Below are 21,380 nucleotides of genomic sequence, written 5' to 3'. Positions count from 1 at the left end.
GAAACCCTAGCATTGTTTAGCTATAAAAGGGAACTTGTGATGTAACCTAGAACTCAAGTGAAATAATATCAAAAGGAAAGTCACTCAAACATTACCTAAAGTAGCCGTCTTGCTCTTACTTTCATGGTATCAGAGCACAGCGGTCTATGATGGATCAATCTATCCAACTCTACTCACCTCCTGTTCTTCACATCTCCAACTGTGTCACTGTTAAGCTCAATGAGCAAAACTACTCTCTTAAGAAGACACAGTTTGAGTCCTTTCTTTCTGGCCAAAACCTTCTAGGCTTTGTCAATGGGTCACTCAAGCCTCCTCCTGCAACAACTCCATTCAACAACATCGATGGTCTTACTATTGAGGTACCAAATCCAGAGTATCATACCTGGAACAGATCTGACCAAGTAGTCCGAGCCTGGCTGTTGGGATCTCTGAATGAAGACATCATGCAGGAAGTTGTCAACTGTGCCACCTCCTATCAAGTCTGGAATGCTTTGGCTCAACACTGCAATAAGGTATCTTCATCACGACTCTTTGAGCTACAGAGAAAGCTTCAAACCATAGATAAACAGGATAAATCCATGGAAACTTACCTTAAGGAGATAAAGAGGGTTTGTGAACAGCTAGCTTCCATAGGCAGTCCTGTTAGTGAACAGATGAAGATATTTGCTGCACTTCATGGGTTAGGTAGAGAGTATGAGCCTATCAAAACATCTGTAGAAGGTTCAATGGATACTCAGCCACCACCTACCTTTGAGAGTGTGATTTCAAGGCTGACAGGATTTGCTGATAGGCTGAACAGCTATGGTCCTGATACTGAAACTTCACCTCACATGGCTTTCAATGCTTCAAGATCAGACTCCTCTGGTTACTACAACAACAACAACAACCGAGGAAAAGGCAACTAAAGATTTGGGAGTGGAAAAAGCAAAGATTCATTCTCCACACGTGGTAGAGGTTTTCATCAACAAATTTCACAAAACTCAAATGGAGAAAGAGTCATTTGTCAGATCTGTGGCAAACCTGGTCATCATGCTTTGAAGTGTTGGCATCGGTTCAACAACAGCTACCAAGATGAGGATCTGCCAGCAGCTCTTGCAATACTCAGGATAACTGATGTCACAGATCAATCCGGTGGTGAATGGGTAGGTGACTCTGGCTCTACTGCTCACATCACCAATGCACCTCACAAGCTCAGTCAGACTCAGCTGTATGAAGGAAGTGACTCAGTAATGGTGGGAAATGGAAACTTTCTTCCCATAACACACACATGATTAGGCAGTCTTCCTTCTACTTCAGGTAACTTACCTTTAAATGATGTTCTTGTGTGTCCTGATATCTCTAAACCCTTTTTGTCAGTTTCCAAGCTCACCAATGACTATCCCTGCGTATTTCAATTTGACTGTGATGATGTTCGAATCTATGATAAGGCAACAAGGAAACTGTTGACAAAGGGAAAGCATAGTAAGGGACTTTATGTGTTGAAGGACTCACCAGTTCAAGCACTCTACTCTTCAAGACAGCAAGGAGCGAGTGAAGATATATGGCATCAACGACTGGGGCATCCTCACTCTCAAGTCCTTCAAGTGCTATCTGCAAACAAATCTATCAGTGTTGGAAATAAAAGTACCAAGATGGTGTGTGAGTCTTGCCAGCTTGGGAAAAGTGTTAGACTCCCTTTTTCTGCTTCAACTTTTTGTAGCTACTAGACCTCTAGAGAGAATACACTGTGATCTCTGGGGTCCTTGACCTATTAAATCAAATCAAGGATTCAGTTATTATGCAGTGTTCATTGATAACTACTCAAGATTTTGCTGGTTCTACCCATTAAAGCTCAAATCAGACTTTACTCATACCTTTACTGTGTTCCAAGATATGGTTGAAAATCAATATCAAACCAAGATTGGATCTTTCCAGTGTGATGGAGGGGGAGAGTTCACAAGCAGAAAGCTAACTGATCACCTACAACAATGCGGGATCAAACAGCTTATCTCTTGTCCCTACACTTCACAACAGAATGGGTTAGCTGAAAGAAAACATAGACACATTATTGAACTTGGTCTCTCAATGATGTTTCAGAGTACCCGTCCTCAGAAGTTTTGGGTAGAAGCCTTCTACACTGCGAGTTTCTTAATCAATCTCCTTCCTACAACAGCTCTAGATGAGAAGTACAGTCCTTATGAGAAGCTGCATGGTAAGCCTCCAGAATACTCAGCACTCAGAGTCTTTGGTTGTGCCTGCTATCCCACCTTGAGAGATTATGCGTCTAACAAGTTTGATCCTAGATCACTCAAGTGTGTGTTTCTGGGTTATAATGATAAATACAAGGGGTACAGGTGCTTCTTACCTTCAACTGGAAGGGTTTACATCAGTCGCCATGTCATCTTTGATGAAACTGTCTTCCCTTTTGCTCAGTCTCATTCAAGACCAAATTCAGGAAGTCTTACTCCTTTGATGCTAGCCTGGACAAAGGGAATCAACACAGTAAGTAAACCTCAACCTAAATCAGATGACAGTTTATTCACAAGTGAAGATTTTCCTCCACTACCTACAAGAGAAACACCTATACTACCAATACCAATACCAAGACCGACTGTAGTACCTGCTGTGGAAGAGGAAAGAAGTTATGGGTGTACGGCGGGCTTAGATCATGTTCCTATAGGCAACAACTTCTCTTCTTCTTCTCACAGTCCTGGTATTGCAGAAGAAACGTCAGATCAGTCTACAGAAAGAATATTAGATCAGTTATCAACAACAACAACTCAAAATGAAAGTCAAGAAGAAATGTTACCTAGTTAAGAACCTGTGCAAGAGCCTGTTGTAACTCAGTCTACTCACCCTATGACCACAAGACAAAAGAGTGGGATCAGAAAGCCAAACCCAAGATATGCTTTACTGACTCACAAAGTGTCTTACCCTGAACCTAAGACAGTTGCTGCAGCTCTAAAAGACCCAGGATGGACAGGTGCCATGGGAGAAGAAATGGGAAATTGCAAAGAAGCTGAAACTTGGTCTCTGGTTCCTTATACACCAGACATGCTTGTTTTAGGCAGCAAATGGATTTTCAGGACCAAACTAAATGCAGATGGATCCCTGCAAAAGCTGAAAGCAAGGTTAGTAACACAAGGTTATAATCAAGCTGAAGGGATAGATTACTTAGAAACTTACAGTCCAGTCGTCAGAACAGCTACTGTGAGAGGAGTTCTACATCTTGCAACGATTATGGAGTGGGATATCAAGCAGATGGACGTGCAAAATGCATTTCTCCATGGTGACTTAACAGAAACAGTCTATATGGCTCAACCTGCAGGTTTTGTAGATCCAGACAAACCAAATTATGTCTGTCATCTTCATAAATCTTTGTACGGGATGAAACAGTCACCTAGAGCATGGTTTGACAAGTTCAGTACATACCTCTTGGAATTTGGGTTTCACTGCAGCATTCCAGATCCATCTCTATTCGTCTACAGCAGAGGAAAAGACATCATTCTTCTTCTCCTGTATGTCAATGATATGCTGATTACTGGAAACAGCTCAGAAACACTTGCCTCTCTCCTTGCAGAACTCAACAAAAGATTCAAGATGAAAGATATGGGTCAGATGCATTATTTCTTGGGAATTCAAGCTCAATTTCATTCTGAAGGTCTATTCCTATCTCAGCAAAAGTATGCAGAGGACTTACCCATTGCAGCATCGATGAGTGACTGTGCCCCAATGCCGACTCCTCTGCTTCTTCAGCTAAACAAACAAAGGAAACAGAATCAGGATACCTTTTAAAACCCAACATATTTCCGCAGCCTTGCTGGTAAGCTCCAATATTTGACTCTTACCAGACCTGATATTCAGTTTGCAGTGAACTATGTTTACCAAAAGATGCATGCTCCTACTACTCTGGATTTCTTGTTGCTGAAAAGGATTTTAAGATATGTTAAGGGTACAGTTACTATGGGAATAAACTTCAGGAAGAAGTCAGATTGCACATTACGAGCTTATAGTGACAGTGACTGGTCTGGTTGTCCTGAAACAAGACGATCAACCGGAGGCTACTTCACTTATCTGGGTCTGAACCTTATCTCCTGGTCTTCTCAGAAGCAGTCGTCTGTGTCAAAGAGCTCCACTGAAGCAGAATACAGAACTCTCTCTGAAGCAGCTTCTGAAATCACATGGCTCAGCTCAATTATGAAGGAATTGCGAGTACCCCTTCTAAAACCACCACAACTATACTGCGACAATCTCTCTGCGGTCTACCTAACAGCAAATCCAGCGTTTCACAAGAGAACAAAGCATTTCGAGAACCACTATCACTATGTGAGAGAAAGAGTGGCTCTTGGACTGTTGGAAGTCAGACACATACCTGGTCATGAGCAGATCGCAGACATCTTCACTAAATCGCTTCCGTTCAATGCGTTTACATCTCTCAGGTACAAACTCGGTGTAGTTGTGCCACCCACACCGGGTTTGCAGGGGGATATTAGCAAGAGCTCTACTGCTCCGCCTTCAGCTCCTGAATCTGAAACAAGATCGAAGAAGAACTCAGATGCAGCTGAAAGTCAAGGAGTCAAGACGATGTCGTTGCAGTAAACAAAGAGAAAGGGATATTGGGCCACTTACCTAACAAGTCCAATATCAACTTAAATGAGAAGCCCAGCAAGTCTGAGAAGCCCAACAAGTCTTCTTCATCTTCTCAACGGCTAAGTCCACCTGTGCAAGAGAACAAAGCCAGAATAATGACAGAGAAGAGGAGCGCTTGTTGTACGGCTCCAATCATCACAGAGAACAAATTTGATTGCTTGATGACATGCGTAGCATAACAAGATTGAGACATTTGTCAGTTCACAATGATTGAAACCCTAGCATTGTTTAGCTATAAAAGGGAACTTGTGATGTAACCTAGAACTCAAGTGAAATAATATCAAAAGGAAAGTTCATTCAAACATTACCTAAAGTAGCCGTCTTGCTCTTACTTTCACAAAGATATTAAGAAGCAAATATAAGGTAGGTGATCTACAAGACTGGACCTGGATGTTGAAAAAGAGTGAAAGCTCATCAACTTGGCGGAGTGTAGTGACAGACCTGCGGGAAGTAATATTTCATGGGAGCAGTTGGTTGCTAGGGGATGGTTGGAATATACGATTTTGGGCTGATAAATGGTTATCAAACATATCATTAGTAAAGAGAGCAACCAGGGAGTTACCTAGTGGTCATGTGGACGTGTGGCTCAAGGACTACTAGCGAGATGGTACAGGCTGGGTTCTAGAAAACATTGTGCCTTTTGTTTCACATAATATTAGATTAGAGCTGGCAGCGGTGGTCCTTGATAACGTGACCGGAGCAAAGGATAGATTGTCATGGGAGAGACGTCGGATGGATGGTTTACAGTCAAATCGGCGTATGCTCTCTTTTGACGGATAATGAGTTACGAAGCCAAAATATGTCAAGCTTCTTTGATCGATTATGGACAGTGGTTGCACCAGAGAGAGTCCGAGCTTTTTGTGGTTGGTTAGTCACCAAGCGATTATGACAAATGAAAAAAGGTTTCGTAGACACATTGGTGAGACAAGTACATGTCAGGTTTGTGAAGGAGGTGAAGAGACTATCTTACATGTCCTCTGTGATTGTCCTTCTATCGCGGGTATAGGTGTTACTCGCTTTGGAAGGCACTATGTACGTTTCCGTTTTAAGTTTCCTAGTTTGGACATGTTATTATAATATGGTAAATTCTATATATATATATATATATATATATATAATGAAGAAATAATCTAAAAAGTCATACAAGTTTTATCATACAAATAGAAGATTCATCAGTGTGCTATTCAACACAATTATCATTTTTACTATAATTTTATAAAAATTGTTTTTCTACCTCATTTTCTTACCTTTCATCTAGCTATATGAATCTGCACACCTATTTTAAGGTAGAACAATGATATTTTATATTTATCGAATGTATATAATTTAACAATATATATATATATATAAACTACTCATAAAATCAAAGCAGAAGCATGACACAAACTTTTATCTAGTATTTATATGTTGAAAGCCAATCCATTGTTAAAGATCATCGTGGTTTCGTTTCCGATATATTTCTTTGGAAAATAAATTAAAATTCATTTTATGAACGATGAGAGAAGCCATAACATCAAGTAATTTCATCTTGGGTATAACGTCCCGGATTATAGAAACCAAACCAACAATACAACATAACAAATCGGTTAAGGGTAGCGAGAGAGAGACTAATATAGATAAAGACTTGAAAACATATTTTCATTCGCTAGCTTGATTAAGCATAGAGTTAGCTGAAGTAGGGAAATCGAAGTAGACGCACACTCCTTCTGTTTGATCTCTAGATATTAAACTCAACGTAACAGCAAGCTTGTCACTCTACGAACACATGTTATAAAAACAAGAAAATAGAAAAAGAGTGCTTAGTTCAGCATTTTATCTCAGATTTGTTTCTTTAAGAAAAGGGTAAAAAACTAAGAATAGTTACCGCAAAAGCTTTTGGAATGAGAATTTGAGAAAGAGTGAAAACAAAGTTGGTGCCACTTAGCATAGGGCATTTACACAACTGACAAAAGTCGTAGTATTTAAAAGGGATATTAAATTCGCCAATTCCACTGGCCACGACTACAGTTCCAGCATAGACGAGTCCTCTTCCTATATATGCATAAAAGGATCATATCAAGAAAATATATATTAGAAAAAAAGAGAGTTAGAAATTTGAAACGGAAATTAGAAAATATATTGCCTACTTGTAAGACCGGAGATTGTAATAACAGTTGAGGGATCATCGGGAGAAATCTCCACTTTAGTGATTTTATCGACGTATCCAATACCTACAACAGTTGCAAAGATGGCAAGTCTACATATCTTTTTATGCAAATATATATATGATAAATTCTACTGGCTGATCTGGTCAACCTCGGTAGGAATTCACATCGAGATACTACAGGGTTGACTTCTCTCGTAGTTTACAAAAATATTATGGAAAGAGAATTGGTATGTCAATTAATTTGGAGTAGGTGTTTTATCTATAGAGATAGGAGCAAACTAAATCTTTTGATTGATCAAATAACAAGAATAGGTGTTATATATCAACACGGTAAAATCCCACAAAGTAACTTAAGACTTAAAAAATTGATACGTACCGTTGCAGTATTTAAAATCGACGGCATGCAAAGCAGGCAAGAACAAGAGTGATGCAAGGAGAAGAAACAGAGGCTGGTAGTGAGATTTCGCCATTGATCAGCTCGTCGATCTTCAAAGAGGAAAAATGTATTATTTTTTGTTTGGTTTGACAAACAAGTGTGTAATACATCTTATGCTTGATTAATGCTTACTATTTTATAGTCTAGTAGATTATAATATTTTGCTAAATTAGTTGATCAGATCAAAACGATATCCCTATATTATATATCCCCCGTTATATGCGAGTAACGCGCGAGTCTTAAAAAAATTGAGTGTAATGATTTCAGAAATAAAGTATTAACTGAGTTCAATGATTCGTCTATAAAATTTAGTATTTTTTTTGGCTTCAGGCATAGTTTCCAACACGATGTTGACTTTTTGTTTTATTTTGTTGCCTTTGAAAAGATATTGAACAATTTCTCATGTTTTATTACACGCTCTTGCCGAACACGAATTGATTTTTATAGAAATTTGCATATATATAACCCAATATATATAAACAATTTAAATACAATTATATTTTTATTATCTTCACCACCGCCGGAGTCACTGTCTTCGAGACACAGTTGCCGGAGCCACCATCACCGGACCGAAGCCACCACCACCATTTTCACCTCTGGTCATTTTACTTACTATATATGTTACTTTCTTAATATTTCAAATAGGTCTGAGATTTTTAATTCAATTATTATATTTGGTTAGTTTTGCAATTCACTTTATCTATAACCTATCCATGATAGTAAATTGTATAGAAAGTGTAACAATATCTATGTTTTCAGATTTTAGAATTTGTGAATTTTTTTTGTTTCAACAAATATTAACTTTTACTATACTTTGTTGGGTATTATCACTATATGTACTCAGAAAACTGTAAAATTAAGTCACTCATTATACTACTGTTTCCTTTTCTATGTTCAGTTTATAAATACTATTGTATCCCTCTATTATATTTTAAGTTTTTTTATTACCCTTAGCCTAATATTATGTCAGACAACAGATATTATTGTCCCGCATAATTGATGAGAAATACCATTGTCCAACATGATTGTTATTCACACTATTATCGGGTAACAAATTAGTAACCGGCCGTGAAAAAATATTGTTAATTTGGTTTTCAATTTCGTTATTGGAGGATGATTATCGGCATGTTAGATTGTAACTTATTTCGATAACATTTTTCTTACCTGTTATGTTAGATTAGTGTCACTTCGTCCATACATTTTTTTCGGAAACGAAAATAAATGATTGTCAACAAAAAAAATTGTTAATTGTTAACATACTTATCCGATAACAAACAAAATATCCAGTTTTTGCTCCTTCTTTAACTTCGCAATTCCGACTGTATCTCTTCTGTTACCATACTTATCTGATAACAAACAAAATATCCGATTGTTAACATACTTATCCGATAACAAAATATCTGATATCCGATAACACAAAACAGATTGTTAATTATTAACATACATATCCGACAACAAACAAAATATCCAGTTTTTACTCCTTCTTTAGCTTCGCAATTCCGACTGTATCTCTTCTATTGTAAGGCGACATTGATATGTGAGGCGACAACACTACAGTCGGTAACGACCAGGTTAGATAGTTTGTGTGTTGAATAAATATTTAAAACGGTTGTGTAGTTGACAACCTTTGGTTAAGGTCTTTGTGTGGCTTGTTAATTGTTAATCACACTATTATCGGGTAACATTTTCGTAACCCGCTTGTCTTCAATATTGTTAATTTGGTTTTAAATTTCTTTATAGGGGGATAATCATCAGCATGTTAGATTATAACTTAGTTCGATAACATTTTGCTTACTTGTTTTGTTATGTTATCGTTAGTTACATATGTAGCTGCTAAAGGTATGCTAATTTAATGTCCCGTTTCTGTCGACGCATTTAATGCACTATATCTTTCTTCAATCGCCTACAAATATCTCTGACTTATAGGGGTATAGTTGGAATATTTGTGTTGCAAGATTAATCTCACCCAAATATCAAATCTACATGTATACATTCTTAATTAAAACTTCTTCCATGTATATATTCTTAACTCACCCTACTTTGTTCCATGAAGTTATGAATAGAGTGGATATTACAAATATTTTGTCAAGTTTTATAGCAAGTTTTAATGAATTGTATTGTTTGAATTTGCGACGCAATATTGTATCACCAAAACCTATTTTAGATATAGGTAATGTGGTACATAGTTTTGACATGGTACCAAAAAACTATGCACATTGTGTGGAAAAATGGCCAAAATCAGTAAGAACAATTTGTTGGATGCTTTTTCCAACCCAAAATATGATACTATACATTTTTAAACCTGAACAGCAAAAAATATTAAATTACTACGAAGTCTAATCATATTTCTGTTAGCCGATTTTTAAAATTGAGAAAACTATTATAACGATTTTGAATAACTTAACCCAATGATTATATTACAGACTATTAATTCGTAGGGAAACGAAAGAATTATAGCATGTGTGGTTTTTTCTACAAAATTATGTTTTTTGGATTTTTGTGCATCAAATCAAACCGACAGAACAAATGTAACTTGATATTATGAATAACCCGAACGTCAATTTTTAATATATGCTAACCTATTTTGTATCGTCAAAACTAGTTGTAGTGTTGACTAGGTAATTTAATTGAAAGTTAGTACATTCCGTCGACCTAAAACAAAATTCAAATGTTTAAAATAAATCGATTAAATATAGTAACTTTTTACACATTCCATATGTAAAAAGAACATAATGTCTACTCAAAGGAATTCTAAGAAACAAAAATAAATGATCAACAATTAAGCAATAGGAAGGGAAGCTAGAGATGTCTAATAGTAAGATTGTCAAATAGGTAACCATATCATGAAATATAATTGGTGATTGCACTCGTTTCTACTTCATGATTCTTGATCCTTCTCCATCCAATATTTTGTTGTGTGAAAGAATTTGTATTTGAATTCTTTTACTTATGCCACAAAGTTGAATGCTTATAAGCAATAATTTTTATTTCTTCCAACAAGTTGGTTGCTGCTGATTAAATCTCATTAATGTGAGAAAAGATATTGAACCACTCCTAATTTTTCATTGTACTAAATTTGTAGCTAGCCAACAAGGAATTTATTATTTTTGTTGGCAAATATATGATTTTGAAATTATAGAAATATATTAGGGAAATTGCACTAGGTATGCTCAGTGGATTCAGTATTTAGGTTCTAATTTCCCAAAAGTTTCGGCGCTACTGTTGCAAAAATAAAGACGCATGTACCCCTATGTCTAGTAAAAATCTAAACGTAGCTTTTATATTTCTCTGTGTCAGGTGAATAGTAGAAGATCTTGTTTTGGATATTTTGGTGGGTGAATCAAAATTTTATATTATTTTGATAGTTTTCAATCGAGGCGTCGTTTCGGTCCAATCTATATTTACCTCATATTTTTTCTTCGTCTCTTTCATCCTAATTGGTTTGTTATCGGATAATTTATTACCGTACACGAGTTTTTACTGTTCAAAATTCGTCTCACGTGTTGCGAGTAGTGAATATATTAACTCTGTTATGAATATATTAACTCTATTATCTGCTATCTCGTTATCTCGACATTTTATATTGTTTCACTCTGTGTAATATCTCGACACTTTATTGCGCGTGTTGAAGTTTTAACCTCTAACGGATTTATTATCAGATACTTTATTACCGACATTGCGCTTCAGAATTCTACATTTTATTTACTCTCCCTACGTGTAATAAGTCGACATTTCATTGCGAGAGGACCTATATCTATATAAACTCTATTATTTGCTATCTCGTTATCTCGACATTTCATTGCATGTTTTGAAGTTTTAACTCCTAATTGGTTTGTTATCAGATAATTTATTACCGTACACGAATTTTTGCGGTTCAGAATTCGTCTCACGTGTTGCGAGCGGTGAATATATTAACTCTATTATGAATATATTAACTCTAATATCTGCTATCTCATTATCTCGACATTTCATATTGTTTTACTTTGTGTAATATCTCGACATTTTATTGCGCGTGTTGAAGTTTTAACCCCTAACGGATTTATTATCGGATACTTTATTACCGTATACGAATTTTTGCGGTACTCTCACTACACGTGTAATAACTCAACATTTCATTACGAGTGGTGAAGCCCTACAACTATATTAACTTTATTATCTGCTATCTGGTTATCGTCTTCTACTATTGGGCATAGTCTTATTTATTCTTATCTTCTATCAACTATCTTCTAATATAATCTATGATACCATATCAAATAACTTATTATCGACTAACCTAATTATCTTCATACTTGTGTCCTGCTTCGGCGACTCCAACTGCTCTGTAGCGGTTACATTATTGCCACATTTAGTTCATCCTAAACTGTATCATTATTCTTTTTATACTAATTCATATACATGTCTTACCCACTAACAACTTGGGTTGAAGTTATGTTAAGGATATATTTCCATGTAAGAAACATTAGCAATAATTTTTTCAGGGGCATTAAATGTTGCACAATCATTACGTATCCAACAATATCTCTGCTGAGTAGGGGCAAATATGTCAGAATTTGTTGTCGGGAGGAGAGAGAACTAAATATGAAATCATCACTCATACTTTCCTAATTTCGCATTCGTCTGAGCAGTGAAATTTAATTCACCCAATATATTATTTGGTTTGTTGTGGATCAATACGACAAGATAAAACGAATATAACTTGATATTTTGAATAACTGTATAGTCAATTTTTAATATTTCTAAACCGCTTTTGATTGAGAATCTAATTGGAAGTAAGTAAATTCCGTCGACCTAAAAAAACAAATTCAAATTTCTTATAGCGACTTTTATAAAAATACAGTTAGTTGACCTCAACTTATTTTATAGAAAAGACATATATGCAGTGCTTTTGTCTTGAGGTCGTTAGTTGTTGGTCGTTAGTCTCTTTACACACTCCATATGTAATAAACACATAGGAGTGATTGGCAAGAACTTTCAAGGGTTTGAGAGTATTCTAAAGTCTTCAAAGTTTTATTTTTGCCAATCATGCTTTTTTTACTTTAGTTTTTCAATGAGTTCTTATAGCCTTAAGTTTTTTGTATGTTCTTTATTTTCTTTTCTTTTTTGTAAAGTCTGGAATACATGGCTTTCAAACAAAATAAAATTAAAAACTTTCTTTTTTCTTTTCCCCATGATAATTTAAAAATCTCCACAAGTTTATATTTATTTTTTTCACAAATCATTTTTCTTAAATTAATTATTATTAGTTTTTTCTCTTTCTTTTAAGATCTGTTTTACTAATAATTATTTTATTTTCATCATCAACATTAATGTAAGTGTAAGAGAGTTTACATAATTAACATTTTTCAAAAACAATATAAGGTTCATGTTGGTCATTTAAAATTTGAATAATAACAAAAAAAGGTTTAAGTGCTATTCAAAAAGAAAGAATTCTTCAGAATACTAATAATAATTTTGGAAGTAATTTATGTTCGAAACAAGGGAAAAATCGTTTGGATAATTTGACGAAGCAAAACAACATTTATCATAATAATCCTGAAGCTCCATAATTTTTCTCACTTTATCCCACTTCTTAATGCAAATTTTGGTTATTAAAATTTTAAATGAATGAGTAATAGATTTGCATTTTGTTTGTTATGAATATTTATTTAAGAAATTTTGTATTTTAATTTTTTTTACTATTAATAAAATATTTGTTTTGTCACTATGTTACAACATAATTAAATTTTGATATCATTTATATTTAATAGTAATAAATATAAATAAATAACAGTAACAGTTTTTAAAGCTTTTGTTACCGATCAGATTTTAAAATTCAAAGTCTCTGCAGCCAAACTTTCTACAGTTACTATTTTTAAAGTTAAAGTCTTTACAGTCACCCTTACCAATCGTCCCATAATGTCTACTGCTTACGGTACTTTTTTCTTTTTCTTGCTTACGATACTTTTTTCTTTTTCTTTTTTTCGGACAAAACTTAAGATACTCTAAGAAACAAAAAAAATGATCACCATTTAAAGGAAATAACTTGGGTGATTAGAGCTAGACGAAATAATTCCAAAATCTTTGGATCAAATCTTTATAGGTCAATTTTTAACAGAAACATTAATGTGTATGGGATCCACACCATTGAATCCCAAAATTCCCAACTAACATACCACCAATAATGTCGGTCTACTAACATCACTGAAATGTTTTTATTCCTCTCCATCTCTCTTGTCATCACAACAAAATTTTGCCTTGGCTTGCGAAAAAAGGAGATCAAGTGATCATATGGAGGAAGAACAAGTAAGAGCAATTAAGATAATAGTATTTGGAGTCATCTCATGGGGTGTGGCCTTCATTCTCACCCGGAGAATCTTCTCAAGCTACTCATTCAGCTTCAGCAACCGTCTTCTCTCCACGGCTCACGCGACTATCGCTGTCACTTTAGCAACACTCTCTGTTCAAGATTTGTCTTGCCCTGTTTGTCCCCTTGCTTCTAAGCCATCTCATAAACAGGTTCTTATTAATCACATCATCACTTCACTTAACTATATATAATCACTCTTTTTGCACATTGTAACCAAACTGGTGATAAAACAAAACACACAACAGATGGACGTGATGGCGTTTTCGTTGTCGTACATGATCTACGATCTAATATGTTGTCATTTCGATCAAGTGTTTAGCATTGATAACGCGGTTCATCATTTCGTTAGCATTCTTGGTTTTATAGCTGGACTTGCATACCAAAAGGTATTTTTATTGTTTTTGTCTCGAAATCAATGATTACTATTAGAAGATATATGAGAGTTTGTGGTTACTAAGTTTTGGTATCATTTATTGTTTCGAAGTCTGGATCTGAGATCGTGGCTACACTGTGGGTAGCAGAGATATCAAGTCCTTTTTTCCACCTTAGGGAGATTCTCAAAGAGATTGGATACAAAGACACCAAACTCAATCTAGCTGCCGATGTGAGTATACATATATCATCTTTTTGTGTGATCTAAACAAGTTTTAAATGGATAGATATTAAAACATGTTAATGTAGTCTTTACTCCATCATCAACTCCTAGTTAAATGCAAACAGAACGATTGTATATTCTTTTAGAAAATGGAATAATGCACAATCATCGAGTATTTTTGACTTAAACTGTCTACACTAGGTCACTAGTTCGATGACGGCTATACTTATTATGTAGTTGGATAGTATAAAACCGGGACCACCGTTGGATATGAAGAAAAAAAAAGTCTATGGTCGTTATGGTTTTAATTCCATTGAATGGCAACTTTCAATTGCAATTGTTAAATTTTTTTGACGTTTTGTTTAATGGAGAGATGGTCACACCTGCATTATCCCTAAGTTATGTTCTGTTTTTGCTTCTAATAGCTTAGATACCTGTTTTAGATTATGACATTTTACCTTGTACATAGACCTATCTTTCGATCTATAAATTTCACACTTTATTAAAGAAAAAGAAAAAAAATTGACGTTGAAGATTTATTAGTTTAGGTCTTCCTGTAAAACCCAAATCTACTTCTCTAGATTTATTTATAATATTTCATTAAGTCAAAGTTAAATCTATTTTATTGTATGAAGGAAGCTTCTAAAAACTTAAGCACCGACATGCTTTATATTAACTGATGATATTGATAGGTGTGTTTTGCCACTATATTCACATTGGCGAGAATTGTGTGTGGACCTTTCCTCGTTTACGTCAGTCTATCAGCTGATAATCCCATCTTCATCAAGGTATTTATTTATTCATTCATCTTTCCCAACTACCAAGAAATTGTGTTTATATTATTTTCGTCAACAAGATATCTTCATATTTTATAATATGTTAATTTTGCTTTGGTTTTACATTAGTTACATATTTTGATTTCATCAATTTCTCCATTTGTTTTGTTAATATGTGAATTTTTTTGTAACACAAAAGTATTGTTCTCCAAACCAAAATATAGATTTTATCATCTAAAGTATATATATTATGTCGATTAATCTCTCAGTATATCATAATTTTCAATTTGAATATGATACTTTAATGATATGTGGACTTATTTTTTACAGGCAATGGGATCAGGATTACAACTCGTGAGCATCTTTTGGTTCTATAAAATTTTCGGGATGATGAGATATAAACTTTTTAAGAAGCCAAAGTCAAACAAAAAGTCTACTTAGCTTAGTTAGAGATATACAAAAGCTGATTCAATCCAAATATTTTTTTCTTATTTTTATTTATGGTCATTTATCTATTTTATTAATAAAATAATAATAAAAAAATGTCTCAGACCATTTCCAACAGAAAACTCTCACACAAATTCGAAAAATTGAAACAATAAAAAAAAAAATGGAGAGAGACCCACTCGTGAAACAACCGACTTTAAACCTCTCGTTTAAGAGCCGTGTCTTTACTTTTTAAGACTTCACTTACCACATGTTTTGATCTTTTTTTTTTTTTCTCATAAGTTGCCTTTTATTCAAACCAGTTTTGTAAAAGTTACAAAGTGGAACTTCCACTACAGCATAAGACAACATTCAGAAAACTACAACATGGAATTGAAACTAAAACAACAAGAACTCCATGTTTAAACAGAACCAACAACAGATAAGTCATTACCAAAAAGTCTTAAAATGACCCTATCCTCATCGTTCTGCAACCCAGGAGCTGCTGTCTCCACTTGAACTCAAAGCAAACGAAACTATAGCAGATATGCCATAACCAGAAATTAATACATGACCATATCCGCATAGTTATTCAAAGCAACAGCTGCCGAACTAAACTAGTTACCAAAGCAGCCTAAATCAAAAAACCAATACGCCTTAAGCTGCCTCCATTGCAGCCTAAACAAAAACTTTGACAGAATTAGCAGAGTGTTAACGTTTTTTAGGAGGTTTCAGAATACCTCCTATCATTTGATCTTTATCTTGATGCTTGTGTTGCCTAACAGTTTCTTCATTCCTAGGACCAGCCATATTCTTTCTCTTAGATGAATCCCCTTTTTCCATCAAGTGCTCAGACACTGTATTCTCACTTTGCCTTGATGATTCACCAATTTCAACCAGACGAGGTGTATTTGTTGCAAAAGCAGGTCCAGTGAAAGGATGGATGTTTGAGTCTCTTGATGATTCACCATGTTTTGATCTATTGATGGAATTCAATTAATTATTATAAATTTAATTAAATAAGAAAATCATAAAATTAATATTTTCTATTAATCCAATGATCATTTCAGAGAGCCTCACCGTTGAGGATGCTTTTACGTTTGTCAATAGATTAAGACAAAAATTAACGTTCATTATGGTTCATTTTTCAAAAGAGTAAAATTGTCTACCATCAGCATGTAGAACCATCTATTGTTAATCTTTGTGGTACATATAGAACTGACAGTTATAAAGTCGTCGACAAAATCGTTCACCATAAAAAGCTATAGAAATGATTACTTAGTCGTAAAAGTTATATTGATCATTCGTAATAGGATATGATTAGCTCACAGAAGTTGTAGAATGAGTTTATAGTTGTGCAGTAAATATTTTTTGCAAGGAAGGCTAGCAAATACTTTGTGAAGATCTGAATCGCATTTCACACATTTGTAGCACTCATCGTTATTGATAGGAATACAGTATAAATTTTATAAATTAATAAACAAGAAAAATTAATAAATTTTGCTAGTTCCAGATCGGACAAATATAAAAATTAACTAAAATCGATAAAATAATAAGATAATAATTTTTTTAAAAAATCTTATATAAAAATATGGTCCCACTAATATTATAAATTAATAATTGATTTTTGTAACATTTTTTATATGAAAAATCATTGCTAAGATTTGTGATTACGACACTTGAGTTTTCTGACATTTTAGATATACAGGATGCATGTTTGATCAGAAAATAAAATAAAAAAATATAGGACAAACAGAAAATAGTTGTCATTACTAAAACAAGAATTTTTGTGTTTACTAGAACCTCAAAACAAAACATTGAGAAACTGAAACAGAATCATCAGCTTGTTTTTTCAAAGTGAATAACAGAGTTTTTCACTGCCCTTTAGGCCCTCTCTTCTTCTCTGAGCTTATTCTTTTCTTACTCTTTCCCAAAATCCGCGTTATAGTGAGAGCTCGACTCAAGCTTCTTGGCCTCGCTCAGCTTTCTCACAGCCTGTACAACAGACAATTTGATAAGCAGAAAAGTTTGGGTACAAAAAAATATGTAAACATGCGGAGTATTTATTTTTGTTTCTACCTTCATGAAGTCTTCATGTATTACATAGTCACGCTCTGCTCTGATTGCGAACATTCCAGCTTCAGTGCATATGTTACGCAGATCGGCACCATTGAAACCCTAAGGATGTTGATTGAATGGAACAATCAGTGGGATCTATAATATATAACAAAGGCAAAAACTACAACGCAGTGACATTTAAGAAAAACAAACAAACCTCTCCAAGTTTCACGATAGCCTCATAGTCTATTTCTCCATGCTTGGCAATGCCAGATGCGTGGATCTTGAGGATTTCCATTCTTGATTGTTCATTTGGCAACGGGATCTCGATCTTTCTATCTAACCTACCCGGACGGAGAAGTGCTGGATCAAGAACATCCGGCCTGTTGGTGGCCATTATCATTTTCACCTAATAGTATTATCTCCCAAGTATCAGAAGATATTCCATTGTACAAATAATTTTGGGAAACAGATAAATTTAACAATGAAAGTAACCACTTGAAACATGAGTTATAAAACAAAACTACCTTGAACTAAGTTATCCCCAACAAGCAAGTTTCACACCGTAACCACTCAGTTTTATGCACGAGTACTATTCTAAAACTATAGGTCATACCTTTCCAAGTTGGTCAAACCCATCAAGCTGGTTAAGTAACTCCATAAGTGTTCTTTGAATTTCACGATCAGCACTAGTTCCTTCACTAAAACGGCGTCCACCAATAGCATCGATTTCATCCATGAAAATGATACAAGGCTAGCCCCCAAGAAGGAGTGTTAAGAGACAATTCATGAACTTCAATATAAAGCATATCAAGGTATAAGACAAGAGGAAAGAGATGGTATTCTACCTGATGTTCACGAGCATAGTTAAACATTTCTCGAATCAACCTAGCACTTTCTCCAATGTATTTGTCTATGATTGCACTAGATACAACCTAAACATAAAGGTAAAAAAAGAGCTTATTTAGCACAGACAAGGTATAATAAAAAGAACACCAAACCAAACCTTCAACAACAAAATCAAACCTTCAAGAAGTTGGCGTCGATATTGCTGGCAATAGCCCTAGCTAGTAGAGTTTTTCCAGTACCCGGAGGTCCATACAGAAGGACACCCTGGAATGAGAGAAATGAAAATTAGCATTATGGAAATTGAAGTGCGTTTCAACTCTTTTTAGCCATTCATGCAGGTAACCACGGCACAGGGAAACATAAAAAGTGAATCATGAGATAGTTTGTGAAAACAAAAGAAAGGACTGGAGAGAGATCAAGTACCTTAGGAGGTTTAATCCCAACTCTAAGGAAAAGTTCAGGATTCATGAGAGGCAGCTCAATAGATTCCCTAAGTTCTCTGATCTGATCACCTAAACCACCCACAGCTGAGTAACTAATGTTGCCTGGATCTTCATGCAACATGTTATAAACAACAGGATCAACCTACCAACACATACCATCGAATTAAAACCAGTACAAATACACTAAGCAGCTACAAAAAAAAAAAGCAAAAATACTGAAATCAAGCATACTTCACGAGGAAGGGCTCGCATAATTGTCAGCGTAGTCATATCCAGGACAACTCGAGTTCCAGAAGTAAGCTTTTCCTTGTCCACCTTGCTACGACAACCCACCACATAACGAGGGCCACTACTTGCCTTAACAATCACTAAAAAGAAGAAGAAAAAATTCCACCTTTAGATGATAGAAAACACAAAGTGTAGTATTCAATCAAAAACATAAGGTAGCAAGATAGAAAATTACATCGCTCGTTATCAAGAGGACGTAGTACTTCTCCAATAATCTGGCCAACGCTTTGAAGAGACTTCAAATCATCCTCAGTTTTGTTGAATTCCTTCTTAGCTGCTCTTAAATTCTCCCTAGCTGCATATAACCACAAGACCCAGTTTATAAGAACTATAACAAGTGAAATTAAGCTTGAGATCGACTTCAAAATTGACTAATCAAGTGAAACAAACGGTGGAACCAATTCAATTCGAAACTCCAAAACCCCTAAAATCGCGTCACTAATTGAAGTAAAGTCTCGAGATTTCTAATGGGAACGAAGAGTAGGAAAAAACCCTAGATTCGATTTTGACCCACAAACTAAACCCAGAAAACGAAAGAGGAGAATGAGGAAGATTTTGAAATCGAACCTGTTCGGACACGGGATTCGAGCTCCTTGTGATGAAGGAGCTTCTTCCGGTAATCAGTCACCGCCGCGGTACGGCGTCTAGCAGCGTCGTCTCCGTCGCTCATCTTTTACAGATCTCAGAATTTGACACTGAAGCAATTTATCAACTTTTTTTCTGTTTTAAAGTAATTTTGTTTTCTTGAGGAATGGGTTAAGTTAGCTATGAATTAAGGGCTTTTGGGGCTATTTGGGTCCGGCTGGGTGGATCCGTTATCATTCACTTCATCAGCTTCTGTTCAATTCCAAAAATTAAAATAAAGAATAAAAAATTAATTAAAGAAACCTATCTTCTTAAGATTAAAAAATACGTCCAGAAATATTTTAATTTGTAGAAACAAGAAATAAAAACTTTATTGCAATTTGTTCTGCCTAAATTCTGATTTTTTGAAAATTTTAATTATTTTTAATTTTTAATTTTTAGTTTTTTGAAAAAGATTTGGTGGTACAATCAGCTTGAAGCATTGGAGACTTATACACTCACATTAGCCTTATCCATTATATATATGATTTATCATATGTATTATTCAATTCTGATATATAATAGTATTGTTTTTTTTCTCCGGCACATTCTCAAATACATAACTGCTCTTTTAAAAAAAAAAAAAAGTCGAGACTATTTTCTTCTAGAGCGTCTACATAAGATTTTAAACAACCAATGGCGGTTTGCCATCTCAATGGAAGGTTGTAGAGCCTACAAAATTGAATCATGCGATATGTAGGGGCGTGATTCTGATGAGATCGTTGGTTGCATTGGTCAGGTTGAACATAAAGGCTGTCTATATATATATATATATATATATATTTATTTATTGTTAAGAGTTTATAAATTTTATGTGGCACAATTGGTTAGGTAAGGTTTTATATCTTCTAGAGGTCCTGAGTTCAAAACACTCTTGAAACATTCCTTTTTATTTTAAAATATCCAAAACGACGTAGTTTATATTGCGGCTCACTTTTCAAGTTGGTAGTATTGACCTGCATTTTTTTTTAATTGAAGGGTTAAAAAAAAATTGTATTGTAGGATTTTTTGCACAAAAACCATATTTTTCTACATATTGCATAGTTTAAAATTTTAAAATTAGATGTAAATTTGTGAAATGGTGAATAGTATGTGTAAGTAAAAATATGTTGTACTATTTAGGATGTATAGGAATAGAACAAGAATATATTGTACTATTTTTCATAACTCATTCATAAATCAATTTTAATTTAATATACTAAATGCTAAACCAAAAAAACTTATACCCAAACCATAATTATATGTGTAAAACTTGTATAAACTCAAAAATTGAAAATGATGTATATTTTCAAATGAAAAACGGTATATAGAATAGAATAAATAGTATAGGACAAAGTGTTCTAGATAAAAAAAAAAGAAAAAGTTATTAACTATTCAAAAATTGGTGATAGTGGTGGTGACGGACTGACGATGGTGGTGGTAGTGGTAACGACGTGCTGGTTGTTTTGATAGTGGTGATGGTGATTGCGGTGGTGATGGTTACGGTGGTCGGGGTAGTAGCAATATGGTAATAATGATCGTGATTAAGGTGGTTGCGGTGGTGTAGCAGTTTCGGTGGTGATGATGGTGATGGTTGTAGTAGTGACAGCGCTATGGTTGTTGGTATGGTGGCGACAGTTGCAGTGGTAGTGCTGGTGACGACATGGCGATGGTGGTTGCGAATTGCGATGATGGTGATGGTTGCAGCGCATGGTGGTGATGGTAATTATAGTGTACTAGAGTAATGACTAAAAAACAAGAAAAAATAAGGGTATTTTAGTTTAT

General features: G+C 34.7%; 4 protein-coding genes, 1 long non-coding RNA gene and 1 pseudogene across 11 annotated transcripts; 4 read left to right on the top strand and 2 right to left on the bottom strand.

The window, feature by feature from the left end:
• Positions 1-161: 161 nt before the first annotated feature.
• On the top strand, positions 162-4,474 carry AT1G45020 (annotated as a pseudogene; the record flags this gene model as incomplete). The annotated part of the gene is made up of 1 exon: positions 162-4,474.
• A 1,612-nt stretch (positions 4,475-6,086) lies between these two features.
• On the bottom strand, positions 6,087-7,368 carry AT1G45015 (MD-2-related lipid recognition domain-containing protein). 2 transcript variants are annotated; one of them, NM_148539.3, is made up of 4 exons: positions 7,152-7,368; positions 6,756-6,839; positions 6,494-6,660; positions 6,087-6,384 (listed from the first exon to the last, which is right to left on the bottom strand). In NM_148539.3, the coding sequence occupies exons 1-4, from the start codon at positions 7,243-7,245 to the stop codon at positions 6,268-6,270; spliced, it is 462 nt and encodes a 153-aa protein (NP_683380.1). In that variant the 5' UTR covers positions 7,246-7,368; the 3' UTR covers positions 6,087-6,267. The 2 variants fall into 2 exon arrangements, with proteins under 2 accessions (NP_683380.1, NP_001185155.1); NM_001198226.1 differs by having other exon boundaries at positions 6,101-6,384; positions 7,118-7,198.
• A 5,993-nt stretch (positions 7,369-13,361) lies between these two features.
• AT1G45010 (TRAM, LAG1 and CLN8 (TLC) lipid-sensing domain containing protein) lies at positions 13,362-15,497 on the top strand. 4 transcript variants are annotated; one of them, NM_103581.5, is made up of 5 exons: positions 13,362-13,706; positions 13,803-13,943; positions 14,042-14,161; positions 14,845-14,940; positions 15,259-15,497. In NM_103581.5, the coding sequence occupies exons 1-5, from the start codon at positions 13,479-13,481 to the stop codon at positions 15,367-15,369; spliced, it is 696 nt and encodes a 231-aa protein (NP_175121.2). In that variant the 5' UTR covers positions 13,362-13,478; the 3' UTR covers positions 15,370-15,497. The 4 variants fall into 4 exon arrangements, with proteins under 4 accessions (NP_175121.2, NP_001323000.1, NP_001322999.1 ...); NM_001333241.1 differs by having other exon boundaries at positions 13,367-13,706; positions 14,042-14,940; positions 15,259-15,482; NM_001333240.1 differs by having other exon boundaries at positions 13,383-13,706; positions 14,845-15,491.
• Positions 15,498-15,822: 325 nt separating this feature from the next.
• On the top strand, positions 15,823-16,106 carry AT1G07287. Its single transcript, NR_139222.1, has one exon. It is a non-coding gene; the product is annotated as an other RNA (long non-coding RNA).
• Positions 16,107-16,952: 846 nt separating this feature from the next.
• On the bottom strand, positions 16,953-19,831 carry AT1G45000 (AAA-type ATPase family protein). Of its 2 annotated transcripts, NM_103580.5 has the most exons (10): positions 19,560-19,831; positions 19,168-19,287; positions 18,936-19,072; positions 18,685-18,846; positions 18,439-18,525; positions 18,261-18,347; positions 18,029-18,166; positions 17,630-17,821; positions 17,434-17,532; positions 16,953-17,349 (listed from the first exon to the last, which is right to left on the bottom strand). In NM_103580.5, the coding sequence occupies exons 1-10, from the start codon at positions 19,660-19,662 to the stop codon at positions 17,275-17,277; spliced, it is 1,200 nt and encodes a 399-aa protein (NP_175120.1). In that variant the 5' UTR covers positions 19,663-19,831; the 3' UTR covers positions 16,953-17,274. The 2 variants fall into 2 exon arrangements, with proteins under 2 accessions (NP_175120.1, NP_001117440.1); NM_001123968.1 differs by lacking the exon at positions 17,630-17,821 and having other exon boundaries at positions 16,996-17,349; positions 19,560-19,741.
• Positions 19,832-21,073: 1,242 nt separating this feature from the next.
• Positions 21,074-21,340, top strand: AT1G44990 (uncharacterized protein; the record flags this gene model as incomplete). Its single annotated transcript, NM_103579.1, has 2 exons — positions 21,074-21,123; positions 21,166-21,340. 2 exons carry the CDS (start codon positions 21,074-21,076, stop codon positions 21,338-21,340), a joined length of 225 nt encoding a protein of 74 aa, NP_175119.1.
• Between the last annotated feature and the right edge of the window lie 40 nt (positions 21,341-21,380).

This window comes from Arabidopsis thaliana, assembly GCF_000001735.4.
Source record: "Arabidopsis thaliana chromosome 1 sequence".
NCBI classification, from domain to species: domain Eukaryota; kingdom Viridiplantae; phylum Streptophyta; class Magnoliopsida; order Brassicales; family Brassicaceae; genus Arabidopsis; species Arabidopsis thaliana.
Note: the sequence above shows the minus strand (reverse complement) of the source record. Positions and strands in the feature narration are given on the sequence as shown.